The following is a 20,859-nucleotide window of genomic DNA, read 5'->3' as shown; positions in this document are numbered from 1 at the left end:
AGCTTTCCCATGTACAAACCTATTCTTCAAAGAGCTTACAGGATGGGCAAAACAATTTACAAAACTAATAGATGCTAACTGAAGAGACTGACAGATGTAATAAACTCAATTAAAAGACATAGGATTTTGAAGCTAACACTAATTCTAATTTTGCATATTACCATCTTTAGTTGATTAAAGGTTGATTAATACCCAATTTAAGTAGCTCTTTGCATTTCTTAATTCATGTGATGTTTCCAAACAGAGAGAAATTTTCAATTCCCCCTTACTCTCTTCAAAAGAAAATGCTAAAGTAGTGCAAGAATGCTGAAATAGTATCAAAACACAAAAATGCAATATTAGTACAAGTAAATTATTAATTTTAATGACATTTTTAAAGATTGACCTTGAAAACTGAATATATGTTGTAAACAAACAAGTTTACTTATGTTTCTTAGTAGTGCCAGAATTTGCTTGTCTTGTGTGTATCTGGCTAGCTTCTCTAGAATCAGTGAATTGTTCAATATAACCTAATTATTCAAAAACACTTCACATCTAAAAGACCCAACCACACACAACTTCTTGGAGAGTTACAGCTTTTGGTAGGTATATGCAGGCCTTCTTGCATTTGTACATAAAACTGTTCTCTTTACAATTAGCTTTGACGTTCTAAATACATCTGTTCATTGTACATAAGTACAATGTTCATTTTGCTTAAACTGCCTGACCTAATAGACAATGCAGTAAGTTTTCCACTTTTAACAACAACCATGTTTGCTGACTAGAAGATGCTTTTAACTTCTTGCCAATCTTACAGGAACTTTATAACCCAAGTATGTTTTGGTATGAGCCCTTAAACAGAGGGGTTCATACTCAACAGGATTTCTGGTTTTGTTGAATGAATTATTTTAATCAAAACTTGCCTTAGTCTGTTCCAATATGAGAAAGTCAAACATTTGTTAATGATGCTTTACAAGATAACTAGAAACGCAGAGTGAAATAGATTTCCTAGTATTATCTTACACTATTTCTCTATGGAAACACACAAAAGCACAATGAAACACATCCTACAGGTTTAATTAACCTTCAAAAATAGAAGCATCTTTTGGTATGAGTAATGATGAAATTCACTTGACTTATCTTTAAAGTCAAAGTGGCCATAGATTCTACAGACACTGTAAAGGTGACCTGAAAAAGAAGTTATGCCCTATTTCTTTCTTTAATGTGTATAAATAAGATTAGAAAGATGTCCTACCTCTCCCCTCACAAAAATGTCCACTTTTTTGTTTAACGTAATTTCAATCCTTGATAACTGTTTCCAAGGGAGAGTCAATGGACAAATAAAGCAGTACATCAAAGAAAACATATGTGAAACTCGATAGGAAAGAGTAAGTTATTTTTATTTAACATGTTGTTCCACATTTAAGTAAAGCTCCTGAACACCCAGGTAGATAAAAAGTAGTTTCTTTTTGTTTTGGTAAAGATTTGACACCAAGTCCCTTTCAATAAGAGCTTTAAAAAGCTCACAATGTACATATAAAGAGCTCTGTCATACCACCTTTCAGGTATTTTATACATCATAAAGAAACAAATACAGGGCACAACCTCTCCTTCAGATTGCTCCTAAATTGGCTGTAGAGCCAACTGAAATGAATGGATAAGATGTAATTCAAGTGAACCAAAAAGTCAAATGAGGAAGGCATGAACCAAACTGAGAATGGCTCTGACTCTGCAATTGTATCTGGACAAGCAGATCCTTGCACTCACATGAAGCTCCAGTATTTCCAATGCGGATTTGGCTAGACAAATCCAACTGTAGGATCAAAGCCAAATTCTCAAAGTTCCATTCATGTTCTCATCTTGGGAGACAGATTACATTTGTAGAACTATTAAAAAAAAAAAGACATGGCCAACATGTCACTTTAAATAGTGTCCTGGTCACTTTCACTTTCTAATTCTCATGTAATATACTGTTATTACTGCATAGATATTTATAAGCAAAAACTTAGTTTTCATCTATTTAATAACATGAAAACATTTGTGTATACAGACTGTTGTAAAAATATATTTCATTCGCCGTACATATGAAGCGTTAACTACTTGACAGAGATCCTTAACTCACTCATTTAGAAGAGGACAGTTTATAGGAAACAGTGTCAGTGATTACTAAGTGACTTCTTATTTTTGTCACAGGAACATAAGAATTACCACACCAAATAAGACCAGAGTCCATTTAGTCCAGTGCCTCTGATGCTTGAGGATAAGTGCAGAAAAACTGAACTGGGCAACTCTGAATAAATTATCCACAGGGAAAACTTATTTCTAACTCCTTACAAGTTGGTTTTATGCCTTAAAACAACAGTACTTCCCATAATAAATATTTGATTTTCCCTCCTCAATTGTCAGTTCAAAAAATAAGTGCCATTTCACTGGAAATGTATTTATCTACCTTAAAACATGGGATACATTTAGCCAACAAGCGTATCCTCAAAGATAATTTCTGAATGGTCACCTTAAACTATTTAACCCAACAGACTGGAGCACTGATACTAGAGTAAATGACCTGCCCTGCAAAATCTAAGTTATTGAAAAACTACCACTATTAACTCCTTGCAACTCCACAGAGTCCATGGTCACTTTAGACCCTCCAAATCAAAAACACGAAGTGGCATGATGCACTACAAATTAAGGTTAATTCTACACATTTACGTAGAGGATCAAACCCCACCAATATAAAAAAGATTTAACTCAAAATAAACTACAGTTTAAATCCAGTTACTGAGTGAACAGGGACTTTCTAAAAGGAACTCAAAAAATGCTACTGTCTGTGTGTGATCCAATTAATACAAAATAGTATATTGCAAAATGGTAAATATTTGCATTTTTAGTTTATGAAAATGCAGCTGCAAGGAAATGTCCTTTGTGCATTTAAAACATAAAAGGAGAATATAAAATAAAGACTGTTAGGCAAACACAATTTGGTTTTAACATCATGCATACTAATTTCTGTTCTGGAATTACAGTGCGTCCAAAAATCTAAGAGAGTTGTATGAATTCATAACGAACAGTTCATTCCCTCCAAACCTTTAATATCCAAGGCATACTTTATGTATGTTTGTACATACGGACGCACGCACTGTCTCACTAAGTACAGCCCAATGTACCACAGGAAGTGAGTGAGACCTGTTTTTAGAAGCTTTTACTTAGAAAACATCTTCCATATGTGTAACATGTAAATCAATCCCTCAGACACATACGTGTGATCATTCAGTTCAACTGTCTTACCTGACAACTCTGGAATCCCAGGTTCCAGTGCACTTCTGATTTCTACATTTAAGTGCATAAAATAATAATACTGAACTGTTACTACTAGATAAATACAGTACTAAATACATATATAAAAATTACACAGTGCAGCTAAATCGCATTTGGTGCTCCACTTCTGCCTAGGTCTCTGTTTAAGAGGAAGTAAGGAAACTGTAAGGCTTAAGCACTATTTAAACTCCTCTAGCAAGAGCTTTTGATTTTACTCTGCGACTGCTAAGTTCCCAAACCTTTGCTTCATCTCAGACTTCTCCCTATAAATCACTAATTGGCAGATATTCTATGTTTATTTAACGAGAAATGTGGTAGTAGCCTCTGTATGCAGGCACAAAAATACAGGCTAATTGGTAAAATTTTGCAATCAGAAAAACCCAAATAAATGTCTAACAAAACTATAACAGCAGCAAGAGTGTTTAAATTACCAGGATTGTTTATAGGAAGTCCAATACCAAACAGCATTTTCTTCACCACAACCTAATAGCTTGGCAATTGTTAAGTTAAACACACACAGAACGCAGCACCACATCAAATTAACATCTCACACTCAATGACCACTAATTCATCCAAAGAGAAGCTGACACTGCTATAACTTTGCACGTGTTACAGGTAGCATAAATCCATGAGAGAAGAGGTCTGTCAGCTCCTGCTGAGCCTAGAAACAGGGCTCTGGGTGTAAGGAGGTGGCAGCTAACTGAAGGGGATGGGAACAGTTCAAGGCGGTGGTTTAGGAAGTGACTGGTGCCTCAGGGGAATAGTTGAGGGGATGAGTCGGGGGAAGTCTCAAGTTCTTTGGGATGGACAGGTTAATGGGCACTTTGAGACCTCAGGAATGCACAGTTCAGGTGATGCCCGAAGGGGCAATTTAGGATGAGTAGGCTCTCAAAATATGAGGTCAAATTCACTGTGTAGCTGGGATCTAGGAGTGGCTAAGGATGGCCAGGATGAGGAGTATGCAGGATCTATTCAGTCTGACTGGGGGCAGCAGGAAGATGAAGAATAGTAGGCACTGGGGGGGTGGCTGGAGGCAGCAGGATTGGAGTAACAGGAGGGACCTAGCTGGGTTGTTTCAGGCAGCAGAATTGGGGTGAAGGGCAAGTGGTCTCTTGGGGGCCAGGAAAATAAGGGTGAGGAACAGCAGAGCTCTCAGGAGAGTCACAGCCACATCTAGGGGAACAGGAGCTGGGAAAAGCAAGATCAGGATGGGGCAGGTGGGCTCTCAGGGGATGGCAGCAGGATCTAGGGGAAAGGGGCACATGGGCTCTTTGGGAGAGCATCCGGGTGAAGCATGAGCAGGCTCTCCAGAGGTGGCAGTTGGGGGCAGCAGGATTCAAGGGTGGAGACACACATGGGCTCTGAGGGGAACTAGAGGAGGAAGAGCGTGCAGAGGAATTCTGGGGGAGGACTGCTAGACTTGGGCTGGGGGGTTGCCAGACTTGGGCTAGGGAGAGCAGGATCTCGAAGTGAAGGGCAGGGAGGCTCTCAGGGGGAGCAGACGGGGGCGGACAGTCTCTTGGTGGGGGGAAAGTGAGCTCTCTAGGGGACAGGACCGGGACGGGGGGTAGGTGGGCTCTCTCAAGCACGGGATCGGGGGGCCGGTGAGGTCTGACAGACACGGGGGGGGGGGGGCTGATACGGACTGACAGTCTCAGGGTGGGGGTCAGGTAGGCTCCCGGCGGCAGATCAGGAGATGAGAGACAAGGAAGGGCTGAGTGTCTCCGGGGGCTCCAAGCTTTACGCTCTCCGGCCCGCTGCCCCAGCAGCCAGCCCCAAGCGTGGGAGTGGGGCGGAGACAGCAGGTGCCCGCCGGGCGCCCCCATTCCTGCTGCGCGGCGCCCGCCCCCGGCCGAGCCCCGCACTGACCTCGCCGCCACTCATGCACAGCTCCATTTTGTGGCAGGGCTCCGGCTCCTCCGCGTCCTCCAGAGGGGCGAACGGCACCATGTCCCCGCGCCCGCTAGCCGGGGAGCCGCCGCCGCTCGCAGCCGCTGCTCATGTCCCGGCTCCGCGGCGGCGGCTACTGCTTCTGCGGCCTCAAGGGCAGCGCGCTGCCGAGCCGGCGGGTCCCCTCCGCCGGCCCATAGAGCTCGGCGGCGGCGCAGGAACTGGCTCTGCTACTGCTGCTGCCCGGCGGGGGCGGCTCCGCTCTGCCCGCACCGCGCCCCCTCCCCCAACATGGCGGCCGGGGAGGGGGCGGCACCGATGCAGCATGGGAATGACGTCAGGCCGGACTGGAGAATCCCCGGCACGGGGAGGGGGGGATGGGAGGCGCACGTGGAGCGGGCGGTGTGGGGGAGGCGGGGGATGACGTAAGCCATGGCGTGGGTGTGATGCACGTCCTTTGTAACGTCCTCAGCCGGCTGAGCATTCGGAGCCTAGCCGCTGCGCGGGGGGCGCCCTTCCCCCTCCTCCGCCCGCGCCGTGCCCCGGAGGATGCTGCCTGCACCCGCCCTGGGGCGGGGTCCCCACTGCACGGTCCGTGCTGACCGCCTCTCGCTGGCGGTGGCAGCCCAGAGCCCCAGGGGGTCAAACGGACACCGGGGCCAGAGGCGACCCCGCACGGGGTGGGGTGTGATCCTGCCTTATCGCGGGTACTGCTGCTTATTGCAGTCAGTGGGAGTTAGGGCGGCCAGACCTCGGGCTATTATCGGGACCGTCCCCTGTGTTAGGGGTTTGGAGTTATATAGGCAAGGATACCTCCCTCTACTCCCCTGCAAGAAAAGAAAAAAAGTGCCCTGATATTTCATACTTGCTATCTGGTCCCCCTGTTTTGCCTGGGGAAAACGGAGTGAGGACTAAAAGAAGAGTACTTGTGGCACCTTAGAGACTAACCAATTTATTTGAGCATAAGCTTTCGTGAGCTACAGCTCACTTCCTCAGATGCATTCAGTGGAAAATACAGTGGGGAGATTTATATACATAAAGAACATGAAACAATGGGCGTTACCATACACACTGTAACGAGAGTGATCAGGTAAGGTGAAAAGAAAAGGAGTACTTGTGGCACCTTAGAGACTAACCAATTTATTTGAGCATGAGCTTTCGTGAGCTACAGCTCACTTCATCGGATGCATCCAATGAAGTGAGCTGTAGCTCAAGAAAGCTTATGCTCAAACAAATTGGTTAGTCTCTAAGGTGCCACCAGTCCTCCTTTTTGCGGATACAGACTAACATGACTGCTACTCTGAAACCTGAGTGAGGACTGCAGGATTTGGCCCTGTTGCAGAGAGGTGCTGCAAGTGCCAATGCAGCCCCGGGGGCTGCTGGGGATGGGCATCGTATCTTTAAAGCCAAGGGGAGTAGTGCCATCAAAGTCAATGAGGTTATTCACACAATGAAAGTCAGGGATGTGCTTATCTTGTGGAATCGGGCTTAAGCCCTGATCCTGCAGTGAAGTTAAATTGCATACACACAATATTGTAACTATGGGCACTTTGAATTCCTCAGGTAGTAACTGATGACTAGTTTCATAGAGTCCAAGGCCAGGAGGGACTATTGTGATCTTCTAGTCTGACCTCCTGTATAACACATGATAAGACACCTACAGAGCAGCGGCAGTAGTTCATGAGAAGAGGTTGTTCAGTTACCAGTGCTAAACTGGTTTACAGATATCATTTCATATTTGCAGTGAACACCTTCTGTATAAGCAAAAAAATAAGCCAGTGATTAACTTGTGAAATTCACTAAATGGGAGGATGGGAATATATACTCAGGTCCAGAAGCTGCAAGATCAAACTAAGACCCTGTTGGGGTCTTACAACCTTTTAGAGCCAGAAACAGCATAAAAGCATGTACATGTATGCATGAGAAAGGAAGGGATCATGTATTTCACCTTGGTTACAAGCACCAAGAGATTTATTCCTCTGTTTCCAAGTACGTAATTAGGAGGAACATTGCATTGTTTCCGATTCTGAAGGAGTTTGGCACTGTAGTTAGTTTGCCAGATAAAAAGATGTCTGAGATTCTCTGAGTGAAAGGGTAGGTTTTTTATTTTTTTTCCCTACATCATTCTTTGATCTTAGAAGGAAAAAAAGTTGTGGTTCTTGGAACGTGGTTAAAAATGTTTGTTTGGAAATTATTACCCAAGACAGAAAACTATTCTGAGAACATTTTAGACTTATTTAAACATGCTGCATGACCAGGGCCATCCTTAGGATTTCTGGGCCCTACACAGTATTATTAAACTGGTGCCCCGATGCTCCACTGAAGGCGGTCCCCAGCTGGTGCCACTGACCCCAGTGTGTTGAAGGGGCACAGCCACCACCCCGCCCATGGACTCCCGGAACCTCCCCATTGCTGACACACACTGAGCTTCAAGCTTCGTACACCGCAAACACTGCGGCAATGGCTCAAGGCAGGCTTCGCACTGTAACATGGGGGCTGCATCTTGCCAGAGCCCACGGCCCTCCTGCAGTCCCTAGCCACTCCTGGCTCATCACGAGCATTTTGACAGGAAGTACCAAGCAGTAATAACAACAACAATAATACAGGTGTGTGTGTGAGAGACAGAGCCAGTGTGTTACAGTGTGTTGGGGAGTGGGGGAGGGAGGGGGCAGGGTTGGGAGCCGGCAGAAGCCTCCTGGCCCAGCGCAGGGGAGGGGCCAGAGAAGAGAGGATTCCAGCAGCAGTCAGCGAGGGGAATGGTGCCCCAAATTTTCAGGTGCCCTACGCAGTCGCATATGCTGCGTATGCCTAAGTACGGCCCTGTGCATGAACTTTCACAAAGGAACATCACATCAAGCTAGCAAGCACCCTTTCAACAAGAGACAGTTCTTGATTGCCAAATAATTTTTATACAATTGGCAGGACAGGGAGCAAGCTGGCACACCACATGGTTCAGAACTACTCAGCCTTGCATATTTCTTTTTACTAAGTGCGCACAAGAGGATGTTGTGGTGCTGTATTCCCTGAATACGTTTGGAAGAGCAGCATGTCTCACAGAACTAGCCATGATGCATTATAACTGAGCTGTGTGACTACAAAAGAGAATTGGATATTGTGAGTATGACATTATAACAAGATCCAGTTAGCCTGTGAGCACTTCCATTGTAAACCTGTTTTTAAAGGCTTACAACTCAGTCATCGAAAAAAATGTTTTGGCCTGAAACAAACCATATGCGTGCAGGAACATTCCTCCTCCCTCCCACCCCCTATAAAATGTAGTTCACTTGCAAAATATTTAGGTCCAAAATGAACATACTATACACAGTGTTTGAATATTTATGGACAACTAGTTTTGATTCAAAATATGTAACTGCTTCTGTTACATAAAAGGCTACTCAGGTCTCTCACACCTAAAAAAAATCATTGTTGGCTTGCAAGACGGATATTCAGGTTTTAGAGTGATCAGGTGACAGGACAGGAAATGAACTTCACAGATTCTAATGACAAATGCAACCAGGAGATGCAGCCAAGTTTTTGTGCCTTTAGTTCACACCCTGGCTGCTCCTTACTCCTACGCCTCTGTTTGCACACAGGCTTTATTAATGTTATTGATGTGCATCAGCAGAAAGCCAAAGGACCAGACCTCTTCTGTGTGGTTAAATATGTAGGCAAAGAAGTACCACTGGACAGCTATTAATTTAAATCAAAAGGGATGGAAGTGAGAAGTGACTTTTTTTGCTGTTGACACTTCAGCCCTCAGCAAAGCCTGCCCTTTCCTCCTGCATTCCAGTCACTTATTTTGAAGGTTGTTGAGGCAGTTCCTACTTCCCAAAAGGGTGACGGGTTACAGACACATAGTCAACGACATATAACATTTCAGAATTACAGGGGGTTCGGAGAAGAGCAATGTAAAAGGATTAGGGGTATGGGAAAACTTTCAAATGAAGACAGATTGAAAAATCTGGATTGTTTCCTTAGAAAGGAGGTGAATAAGAGAGCACATGGTATATATAAAGAATGAATGGAATAGAGATCAGGAGCTTTGCTTTTCCCTGTTTCATAACAAAAGAACAAGAGGCTATTCAATGAAATGTAAAGGTGGTAAAGTCAAAACCAATAAAAGGAAATACTTTTTTCACTCAATGCATAATTAAGTTGTGGAACTCATTGTTATGGGATGTCATTAAAGCCAAAAACCTGGCAAGATCCAAAAAGAGATTGGATATTTATATGGATATTAAAAATACCCAGAGTTATAACCATTAATGCTAACAAAGTGAGGAAGAGACATTAAACCTCATGCTTCGGGGTTCATGGTTGGGGATGGAATGCAGGACCAGATAGACCACGGGTTTGATCTAGTGTGTAATTCCTATGTTCCCATGTTAACATTTGTGCATAATGGAGCCTTAGTTTGGAGTGTAAATGCCATCTGTTATAGTTGAAATAAAAACATGTTGTCTCATGTCAGCATCAAAATTTTAACTGATATTTTCTGTCAGCTACAGTTCTGTGATTAACTGTTTTAGACAAAGATTTAAAGCTAACATGTAATTTAAAATATTTAGAAGCTGGTAGCTTTGAAATGACTGGTATGCATTGCATGTCTTAGTAAAGTCCAGCTGGCAAAGTCAAATACATTTTCGGTATAATTTGCATATTCACTGTTTCTGTATTCCCAACATCCTTTGAGGAAAGAAATAAAAATAAGGTTCTACAACCTGCATTGAACTTTTTTTCAACTTTTCCTACACCAACTCAAACAGCTCTGTTCCCTTTATAGACCTCAAACTGTGGTCATATGTCAATAACCAAGTTCTTAGACAGGTACAACACAGAGAGTGACCATGCACATCATATCTTCTGTTATGTGTCTCAAACTTATTCCAGTTAGCCTATTTCAAAAGATATATACAGTCTCCATATCCATTCAATTATTGGCTTCTCTAAAAAAACTACAAATAAGGGCATTGTACCATATGGACAGGTTCTTCTGCTTCCCCACCCCATCAGCAGGTGTTAGAATCCTCCAGGAAAATGCTGACTGCGGCAGGTACAGCTCATTAACTCCACCCTGGATAATAAGGGAAGCAGGAGTGGCAATTTGGGTAAAAGGAACTGGGCTGTAGGTCAGAGAGATCTCCGCAAGGAAACCCTTAAAACAGCAATGTTTGACGAGAAGAACACCTAGGCTGAAGTGTTTGTAATTCTGTGATTTATCAATAAAGCCAAACCCCAGGAAGAGAATAAATGTCAACTAGTTGTGTGTAGACCCTGTTCAGAGCAGGGTGGGAACTCAACATACTTGCAAATGTCAATTAGTACCAATTGTGAAGATAGTTTTTGTGATATGGACACATTTACAATTGAGTCTGTCATCTCATTTCATCTGCCTTGTCTACCTACAAAAGATGTATCACTTTAACTGTAGAGGTATAGTACAACCCCATCCCCACTCCAAGTCTATGGATGCAGTTATACAGGATAAAATGTGCTTATAGGGTCTAGTTTATTCCTGTATGGGAAGAGGAATAAGCTATACAGGTTAAGGCACATTTATACTGGTGTTAATCCATCCACACTTTGAGTTGTGCCATTGTATCTATTTCAGTAAAAAAAAAAAAATCACGCTCCTAACTGAGTTATAAGTACAAAACCTGCATGTAGACCAGGCCTAAGCCACCAGTAATACGAGCCTAATAAGCCACCTAAGCCACCACTAATAAGAGCCATTAGTTGGTAATGACTTTTGTACACTACCAACCTGGGTTGGACCTGAACTAGTGAACTAGAGGTTAAAAGCACCATATTCCATTATTGGATCTTGTCTGTACACATACTAAAAGAGCATAAGTAAGGACCATATTTAAAAATACATATATTTACATAAATGTGGTATAAACCATGCTATGAAACTGTTCTGCTGGTTTTGTAAATCAGTTTATTGCATGCGTCATCCCTTTCCACACATGGTAAGGAAAGTCATGTTCACATGATAAGAGCAAGAATTGATTTAATGCACAGTTCTGGTTAACATGGATTTGCCATGAGTGAAATGACCCTAACAGAACTCTTTGCCTCATTTTTGTTTTTAAGATGATTAATACTTTCTCATATCAATCTTTCCTAATTTTTGTAGTTATATTGTTAAAACTCATGGAAAAACACAATCTGCCCCTTTACATGTGATGCATCACATTTATCTGTTTTCCATTCCCAATTTAGAAATGTTCATTAGCCTAGATAAATAATCTGATCTTGTTTTCAAGGATAAGAATCAAGCTGCCTGAAAAAAATTAACTAACTATGGAACCCTTATAGAAAGAGAACTCTATCATACCTGACACTTGGTCTGGCAGGTCTCTTTTAATCACTGGAAGAGCTTATTGTGTACAACTATGTTTTGCCTCCTGCATTATTCTGCTCCAAAGGAGTGTTACTTAGAAACAGGCAATCCTAATTAGATGGAGTTAATGTAAAACTAATTTGAAATGTTAAATCCTCTACCCAATGTAACACAATTGCATTTTTAAGTAAAAAAAATATGTATTTTACAAATACTACTAGAAAACTCACTATGGGCCAAATTCTTCACTGGTGTAAATCCACTGAAGTCAATGGAGTTTCACCAACAGAGAATTTGATCATATATATAGTATCAGATGCCAGTTGCAAAGCATTTACCATTTCAATCCCTAATTTCACATGCTCAGACCTTTTGGAGGAAAGTTTGAGAGCAAAATAGCTGCCACCATTTTTTAGTCAGAAGACAGTGAAAAAATACATTTTTCCCCATTTTAAAATAATTCCAACCACACTTTTTAAAAATAAGACTACAGCAAAAATGTCTGAAGGCTGAAGCTTGAAACTTGTCTTGAATATTGTGCAAGAGGTTAAGGGCCTGACCGTTTAAGGTGCTAGGCACCTTCTCAGAGGAAGGTGAGAGCTCTCATCATCTCTCCAGGTTGTGCCCTACATGCACTCTTGGGGACTACAAGTTTTGATGACAGAATTGTCAGTTCATATTAAATCCGCAAGCCCAATATTTCCAGATTAGGGATCTTGCAAGCTATACATGCCCCATAGATCAAAGATTTTCTTTTCCTATTTTTTCTGTTTAACCTAGGAAATTAAATGACAAAAACTGTTTTAATGCAATATTAAAAACCTGGAGGCTTCCCTATCTGAGAAGCAGAGGCAATATTCATTGGGAGTTCCTCCATGCCAGGGATTCCTGGATTGATGGGAGCAGCAGAGTGTGCTTGAGAGATATCCATGCTGGAAAAGGAAAGCCTGACAGCAGATGAAATTGTGCCCTGGGAATTAAATTAGGCCACAAAAAGCCAGAGAACAGTCTGGCTAAGGACTGGGCCGGGAAACAGAACTTGGTGAAATAGGAGTTCTGAAGGACACAAAACTTGTCTAGAGAAAGAAAGACTTCCTCACACATGTAGACTGATCTCCCATACAGGAACAGGGCCGTCCTTAGGATTTATGGGGCCCTAAGCAGCATTATTAAACTGGTGCCCCTATGACTGATGGCAGCCCAGGCTCGCAGCCCAGGTTGGGGGTGGAACAAGGCAGCAAAGGACATTGAGCTGCCTGGCCTATCTCAAGGCGGCGGAGAGTCAGAGTTCCCTGCAGAGACCCCCGTACCCTCTCCCTCATGCAGAATGTGCGGCACCAGCTCATTCGGCTCTGTGAATACGGCCCCTGCCTAAAGACACTGCAGCGCGCGCTGAGTGTGCGGGAGCCAACCTGCTGTTACCTGCTGTCATAGGTGGTGGGTGACGCTGCCGCTTGGGGAGGCTAGCTCCCCAGCCCACCTCTTCTGCCTGTGGCCCCACCCATACTCCACTCCTGCTCCTCCCCAGGCCCTGCACTCACTCTGCCCAGGCCCTGTCCTCTCCCCACTGTCTCCCTCCTCTCTTCCCTCCCACTCCCTGATCACCCTCTTCCAGCCAAATCCCTGAAACCAAATGAAGCAAATGACATTTGAAAAAAACACTCTTCTGCAATTTCTTTCTAAAGAAAATGGAGCATGTTTTCCACTGCATGCCAGAAGGTGAAGACTGGACACGCAGAAGGTACCTAATTAAAAGCACTACATTTGGGAATAAAAAATGTCAGTTGCGGGTTTTTTGATATACCCAGAAGTTTGTCAGAGATTTATTTGCAAAAACTTTGTAAAAAGGGCAAGTCAGCTGTCCTGCTAAAAACAAAATTAAATATTATGGAATACATGATGCAGCTCTTCTCTGTTTTACGTTTTCTTAATCAGTATTTCTAAGCTGATTTTATATTTTAAATGTACTCTTAAGCCTTCAGAAAGTAATCATTCCAGATTACTACATATTTAACTCACTGAAACAAAGACATTATTTTAAATTAATCAGTCACAGAGGTTTAGTGTGTTCATAACAATGTTCATTGCTTTTAGAAAAAGGGAACACCAGTTTACTTTGTGTGATCTCCATAACAATAGACATGTTTATGAAATTTCACCAACTTTAAAAAATATGTTTCCAAAGATTTTAGGCATAACAAAGGATTTTATATCTTACAAAGGTACTGATTTTGCTAGAGGGTTGTCTTAAAACTAGTTCATCAGATAGTCAGAAGTTAAGAAAGGGAAACTGGTTTGTCCAGCTATCTGGCAGGAAAGGGGTGTAGTCCCTTTAAGGGCTCTCTTCAAGGATTTTTTAGAGATGCGACTTTGTCATTTTCAGCAACATCCTAATGAAATATTTTAAAGCAATTTTTAAACTAAGATCCTGTAGACTAACATGTTCTGAGTAAATATTACAGTAATGCATAACTATTTTTGTCAGTAAATTCAGAAACTGACAGTATACACCTGGGGGTTGGCAAATGCCTGTTAAATGGCTTCATTGCCACTTGAATGGCTCTTTAACAGTTTTAATGTTGTGTTAATAGGTCTGGCAGGGTGGAAGGCTTTTTCACTTTTAAGTAACTAGATCCACTCTGGAGTAAGCTAGCTATGGGAGCCTGCAGGAAGGGTCAGAACAGTGATAGGAAGAGTGGGATGGGTGGACACTAAGATCCAGGGGTGCCCCAAATTTTCGGGTGTCCTATTCGGTCAGGTATGCTGCATATGTCTAAAGATGGCCCTGTACAGGGACAGTTGATAATGAGGCCAAAGTCCATGAAAAATGGTAAAAGCCTGAAAAATTTAACAACCTGAAACATGAAAATATATAGAAGTTATAAGCAAATGACAACAGCATTAGACTATAGAAGCTTATGCTACCACTCCTGCTATAATAAATCAAGGGCCCATCCTACAGTCATTATACAGGCAAACTCTCACTGGATTCACTGGAAGTTTTGCTGCAGTGCAACAGCACAGAATCAAACCTTCCTGGTGTTCTTACATGAGTGTACATAGTATTTAATAAATATATTTGAGGAATTGATCTTTTTCCTAAAAATATCTCTGTTGTCCCATTAACCTTCAGGGCAGTTTATGTGATGGTGTGATGTTACGCTATGAAATGGAATAATGACAAATATGGCTTTACTTAACTTTTGTTGTCTGCTAAAGAGATCATCCTGCCTTTTGACTATAATGGTTTATTACAGACTTGTCTCTTTAGAAAAATATCTTATCTCATAAGACTGAAATGGGAGCCCATATCTCTCTAAAACAGAACAAGTATAGTGGATTGTATCTTTGCAGTTGCAAGGTACTGTTTTAAAATGTTATATTTGGCAGTCATTTGCACTTATTGCTGGACAATGAGATTTGATTACATGTGCAGAATGTTGCTGTGAGTAACCAACAGCCAGGCTACTGACTACAATTTGGAAGATATTAGTTTAGGTCTTAATTAAAGATTCAAAAGTCCTGCACCAGCATCACCGGTGTTAAACATCCAGTATGTAGGCTGCATCTGGCCCACTTGAAAGATTTAGATTCTGCAAACCCCATGATTTTTTTTAAAGTAAGTTTCAAGCTCTTACAATTGCAAAGAAAAACCAAAAAAAAATCCCCAACCTTCTAACCATAAACTGAGTATAAATGGATGTAACATTTATGCAGTTATCTTCCTGAGTCCTTGTTCATATACAAAAGTTGCACTAGTTCAACTAAAATTGGTTTTTAAGTAATTCAAAGTGATGTGAAGCCTCAAGGTCCTGTTTGACTCCTCACTAAGCTTAGACTAGCAGGTAACGCCAGGGAAAACAATATCTTCTTCCATTGCATCTTGCTAGGAACTGTCACCCATTCTCGGAGCCATGCATTTGTTACCTCAAGAACTGATTACAGCAGCTTACTATCTTCGGGTCTTAAAGTGGAAGCAATGTAGAGGCTGCAGTTTGTGCAGAATGATTCAGGTACTGTGAACATATCACCCTTGTGCTCTGATTTCTCCACTGGCTGCCAGTCTGCTGCCAGTGCCAAGTCAAGGTCTTGGTCCTAATCTACAAAGCCATCAAGTATGAAGATGCAGCTTCATACCAAGACAACTGCCCTCTCCTGGGAAAATGCATCTGACAAAGTTGAGGATGAAACATGGGAAAATCAGAAGAAAAAGGGTTCTCAGTTGAAGAGGCTTCAACTGTGGAATGACTTTCCAGAGGAAATAAAGCTAATCCAGAATCTGACTGACTTTAGAACATCTGCAAGACTCTGTTGAGTCTCTTCTTCAATAAAGCTTTCCCACAGTAGCCAGCAGGATGTATCAAATCAGTTCCCTGTGATGCTACTACCCACCTTATAACTTTTAGCCCACTGTTTAAAGCACTCCCCTAGGATGTGGGAGACCACGGTTCAAGTGGTTAATGGGGAAGAAAGGATTTGAACAGGGCTCTCCCACCTCTCAGGGACAGGGCTCTAACCACTGAGCTACAGGATAGTCAGATATGAGGCTTCCCCAGTCTCCCCTGTTGAAACTGTTCCACTGTGGATAAATAATGAAAAAGTGATTGGAGCAGGGGCACCACACCATGGGACTCCAACCTCCAGGTGGGTGCCCTAACCACCAAGCAACAGAGCCATTCTCACTCTTTTTCTGGTCCAGTGACTATTTTAGTATTTACCCGCAACTTGGGAGGAGAGGGAGCAGAGAGAGAGAGAGAGAGACTTTGAACTGGGACTCCATTTCTGCAAAGAAGGGCTCATGACTCCCTACCTAAGGGGAAAAAGACACTGAACTGGAGTTGGGGCCTGGAGGGCCAGTGTGTAAGGACTGAATAAACTGGACCCACGAGGGAAATGTTGTAATTACCTTTGGACAGAATGAGTTATTAAGGGTCCTTGAAGAGGGAAACTGCTGCAGAGTGACCCCTAGCCCCAAGGTGGCAGCCAACCCCGTTACACTCCCCTCATATAGAGTTCTTACATGGACAAAGTTGACTTGTGCCTGCACTCCAAATGTCTTACTAAGGTAATTTCCAATTTTCATATGACTCCGTTTATATACTTGCCAACCTTTTCTACAACACCTCATTCTCACAAAGATGAGGAAAAAATATTTTGGACATCCACTGTGCATCACCATTATACCTGGACAGGACTAAGGCATTTGATCATCCCCTCAACTATTTGTCTTTTCTGCTGATAGAATGAAGGGAAAGCCTGTTACCTGTCAGATGATACCTTCCTAGATCTCCTCCTGGATTTGTTTGTTCTATGATGTTGCTAAAGATCCTCTACCCCAGAGAGTTTTAGCACATCCTACAGGGGCTCAAGCACCTTCAGCAGCTTTCCTGGATCATGTTCCCATTACTGACATTTGCAGGGCTTCCACCTGGTCTTTGGTTCATACATTCAGCACTCATTATGCAACCTCCCAGGCCACTAGGGATGATGCTAAGTTTGGAAGAGTAATGCCTCAGTCCTTGTTTAAACAGACTCAAATACCGTCTCCATATGGGACCACTTGTGAGTCACCTAAAGTGGAATGGACATGTGCAAGCACTCGATGAGGAAAAAACTGATACATACCTGCTCAGTAACTGTTCTTCGAGATGTGTTGCACATGTCCATTCCATGACTCACCCACTTTTTCCTCTATATTGGAGTCAGGGGAGTGCACAGGAATAAAAATTTGGCTGCTTTCGGAGGGGCATTTTCTGTGTCCTTCATGGCTGAACAAGCTGGCTCTCTCCCCGTCCTCTGGTGGGCATGGCTTTCCCCTTCTCCACCAGCAGCCCTGGGCTCAGAGGAGCTCAGTCTCCCTGCCTCAGAGGAGTTCTGTGCCCACACTGATAGGGGGGGCATGCCCCTGCTTGCTCCCCACTGTGCACACCTCTGATTGGAGTAATTTAAAATACTGGCTTCTAGTGTGAAGGAACTGACGGGGATCAAAGTGTCTCCACCCATTTATACTCTCAGCTGGTGGCATGAGTGTGCAGAGGGCACGTGTGTCGCCCAGCAGGTACCTCTATGGGAAAAAGTTCTCCATCTCTGGAGCATGGACACCTAAAGTCAAACAGTCACATGCAACACATCTCAAAGAATAATAGGTACTGAACAGCTATTTAGCCCTTTATTAGATATGAAGGGTTCATTACTAAATGCCCTTTCAGAATATTAAGCAGGAAAATGTTCTTGGTGCTTAGGAATTGCTCTCAGTAGGAGAAAAGTTTATCATGATGAAAAAAACAAGTTCTTATGTGATCTCTCTTTTAAAAGACAAAGATATGTAAACCCTTAACAACTACTATTTTTATAAGAAGCTCTGGAACATTAAACAAAAATATACACATACCTACAGGTAAAACAGAAAGACAGACAGCTGAAAAAGTGAGATCAAATCATACTTGCCACAGAAACAATTTTTAAAAAACCTAAATTAGCTTCTTTCAAGAGAGTGTTTTAATTGATGCACTTGTCTTTTTTCAGATAATTATTAGAGTACTTACTTTAGACTGGGAGAACTCCCACTCCTTGAGAAACAGAAGGCAACTTATCTCTCCCATCCAATATTATTACATAGCTTTCATGTATCACCATAACTTGAATCAATTTCTATTTCTTCTTCACTATCAAGATTACTTTCAGACCACCTTGACTTCTCTTCTGTCCAAATTTGGCCACACCTTGATTCATCAGTTCTTTATCTGGAATACACATCACGTTTCTTCCTTAAATAAGCTTTCTTCTCAGTGAGATCATCAGTTTATGGTCATTCAATCCTTTCTTCAAGTTCTGACTTCTTAATTGCTAGTAGTGCCAAGAATCTTCCTTAGGGCCACAATTCAGTAAAGTATCCCTAATCAGGAAAGCATTTAGGCACATGCTTAACTTAATGCATGTGCTTATGTCCTACTAGAGCCAATAAAACTTAAGCATATGCTTAAAGTTAAGGGCATGCTTAAGTGCTTTCTTGAATCAGAGCCTAAGGGCATGATCCTGTTTCCACTGAAATCAATGGCAAAACTCCTCATAGCATTCGTGGGGTAGGATCATGATGTAAGTCATTGCTATCAAGAATGTAATTAAATCTCATGTGTTTGACATTTTTTGTTTGGAAGGTTTCTATTTCAGAACAAGTGTCTTGCTAAAATATCTCTCTTCATCTTAGTCATGACTGATAACAGATTAATCATCCCAGCTTCTTTTCACTTTTTTCTGAATATGAATTTTTACACATCAAACATACAGGACTTGAGTATGGCTGTCCTTCATAGCCGATGATGTCACAGCATCTCTTGTGGCTGTATAGTCTGATCTGCGAGGATCCAGATCACAAACAGATGTCACATAGTAATGTGTAGGCTCCCACTAAAGACTTGGCATGATGCTTGACCCTTTTTTTTAAAATCAGTCTTTTGCGTCTGTCTCTCCCAAAGTGTTTACAACCTTTATCGAGAGCTGCTCTCCATTGAGGTCTGTCCTTGGCTGTGTCTCTGAAGTTATCAATATTTATGCCACATGAGTTGAAATTCTGCTCAAGGGTGTCTTTGAAGTATTTACATTGACCACCCTTCCTGCATTTTTCAAATTTCAGCTCACCATAGAAGACTTTTCTTGGGAATCTGTCATCACCCATTCTGATAACATGACCCGTCCATCTAAGCTGAGCTTTGATAATCATTGCCTTGATGCTGGTTGTGTTTGCTTTTTCAGGGATGTTAGTGTTTAACATTTTGTCTTCCCATTGGACCTTCAGAATAGAGTGAAGATAGCTCAGGTGAAATTTTTCAAGTTGATTAATGTGTCTGCAATAAACTTTCCATGTTTCAGACCCATATAAAAAGGATGTTATCACTGCTGCATTGTATATCATCAGTTTTGTTGACAGTTTAATAGTATGCTGGTTAAGTATCCTATGGTGAAGTCTTCCAAAAGTCTGGCTTGCCTTTCATATTCTGTTTGATATTTCTCGATCTAGGGAACCATCACTTGAGTACTGTCAAGTTATATAAAGTGATTGACATTCTTTAATTTTATACTACTGATGGTGATGTTTTATTCAGTGGCAGTGATTAATGGGGCTGGTTGGAAGAGGACTTCTCTTTTTTCCAGGCTGAAAGTAAGACCAAACTGTTTAGTTGCCTCTGGGAACCTCTCAAGGCTAAGCTGTAGGTCACTTTCACTATAACTGAGAGAAGGACAATTATCCACAAAAAGGCCTTCACATATGAGTTCCTCAAGGAGTTTTGTCTTTGCAGAAAACCTTCAGAGTCTGAAGAGTTTTTCATCAGTTCTGCAAAGAAGAGACCAAAGTGAAAATGAAATGAAAAATTACTCTGATGCAATCTTCTCTTGATGCTGATCATCTATGGTGGCCTTTAACCGTAGTCTCATCTCAAGCTCTTTCCACCTATGGAATGCTCTCTGGTGATTTGCTGCCTTCTCATGGCATGCCATATTTCTAGCCAGATTTTTCCAGACCTTTGTTCCTGTAGAACCCAATGTGGCTGGAACATTAGACTGGAAGACTCTCTCTCCCTGCAGCTCCTGCTGCTTTCTGTTATTCCCTCTCACCTTTTCTCCTGCCTGCCTGTTATGTCTCTTGTGCCCTCCTTCCTCCAGCACAGCACTCCACCATCTCTGTGCAACTAGAGCAGAGAGAATACATATGCACCAGCCGCAGACACAATTTTCCACACTCTGGGTCCTAGTGGCGCCCCCCCCCCACACAGTCTGGTACCTGAGGTGGCCGCCTCAGTTCGCCTCATGGTAAGGCCAGCTCTGCACACATGTATTAACTGGAGAACAGATCTACTAAATACCTAACTAGCACGTCATACAATTGCTTGTTACTTCATTCTGTTTCACTTAGCCTACTGTTCTTCAAGAGTTAACTGTTCAGTCTTGTAAAAGCTGTCTGATAGTGGAATACCATCAGCAAAGTCAGAACCGTTTATCTCAGTCACACTGTGCTTCTTCAGGACAAATCTAAAGCCACAATTACAATTGTAATTTATTTTTAAACAGAGTCTTCCATACAGAGAAGCACCAGAAAATGCTTCATAGTTCATTTCATTATCTTGTTTCCTCTAGCACTTTAATAAAAGATTGTAATCACAGGGCAGCCGAATGCTAAGATGCAAAAGGATGTACTTGTGGATATTCCTACTTCTTTACAACATTTTCTCATTTGCCATAAACCACATTTGTGAGATCCACATATTATGAAGCTTTTTAAAACCAGCAGACTTTAACAATGAAAGAGCTGCCTCCCTTTTTAATGATGACCC

The 20,859-nt window shown here is 42.2% G+C and overlaps 1 protein-coding gene and 1 long non-coding RNA gene across 5 annotated transcripts in view; one reads left to right on the top strand and one right to left on the bottom strand.

The window, feature by feature from the left end:
* The window catches only part of RPS6KA6 (ribosomal protein S6 kinase A6), an 80,693-nt gene extending 75,227 nt beyond the window's left edge, over positions 1-5,466 (bottom strand). For all 3 annotated transcript variants that reach the window (XM_073360914.2, XM_073360916.2, XM_073360915.2), the window contains exon 1: positions 5,164-5,466. In XM_073360914.2, the coding sequence (XP_073217015.1) occupies positions 5,164-5,244 (81 nt within the window). In that variant the 5' untranslated portion in view covers positions 5,245-5,466. The remainder of the gene's footprint in view (positions 1-5,163) is intronic.
* The window catches only part of LOC140917646 (uncharacterized), a 41,726-nt gene that overhangs the window by 3,292 nt on the left and 17,575 nt on the right, over positions 1-20,859 (top strand). The gene's annotated exons all lie outside the window — the stretch shown is intronic.

This window comes from Lepidochelys kempii, chromosome 9 (genome assembly GCF_965140285.1).
Source record: "Lepidochelys kempii isolate rLepKem1 chromosome 9, rLepKem1.hap1, whole genome shotgun sequence".
In the NCBI taxonomy this organism is placed as follows: Eukaryota; Metazoa; Chordata; order Testudines; family Cheloniidae; genus Lepidochelys; species Lepidochelys kempii.
This window is presented reverse-complemented; position numbering and strand designations above follow the sequence as displayed.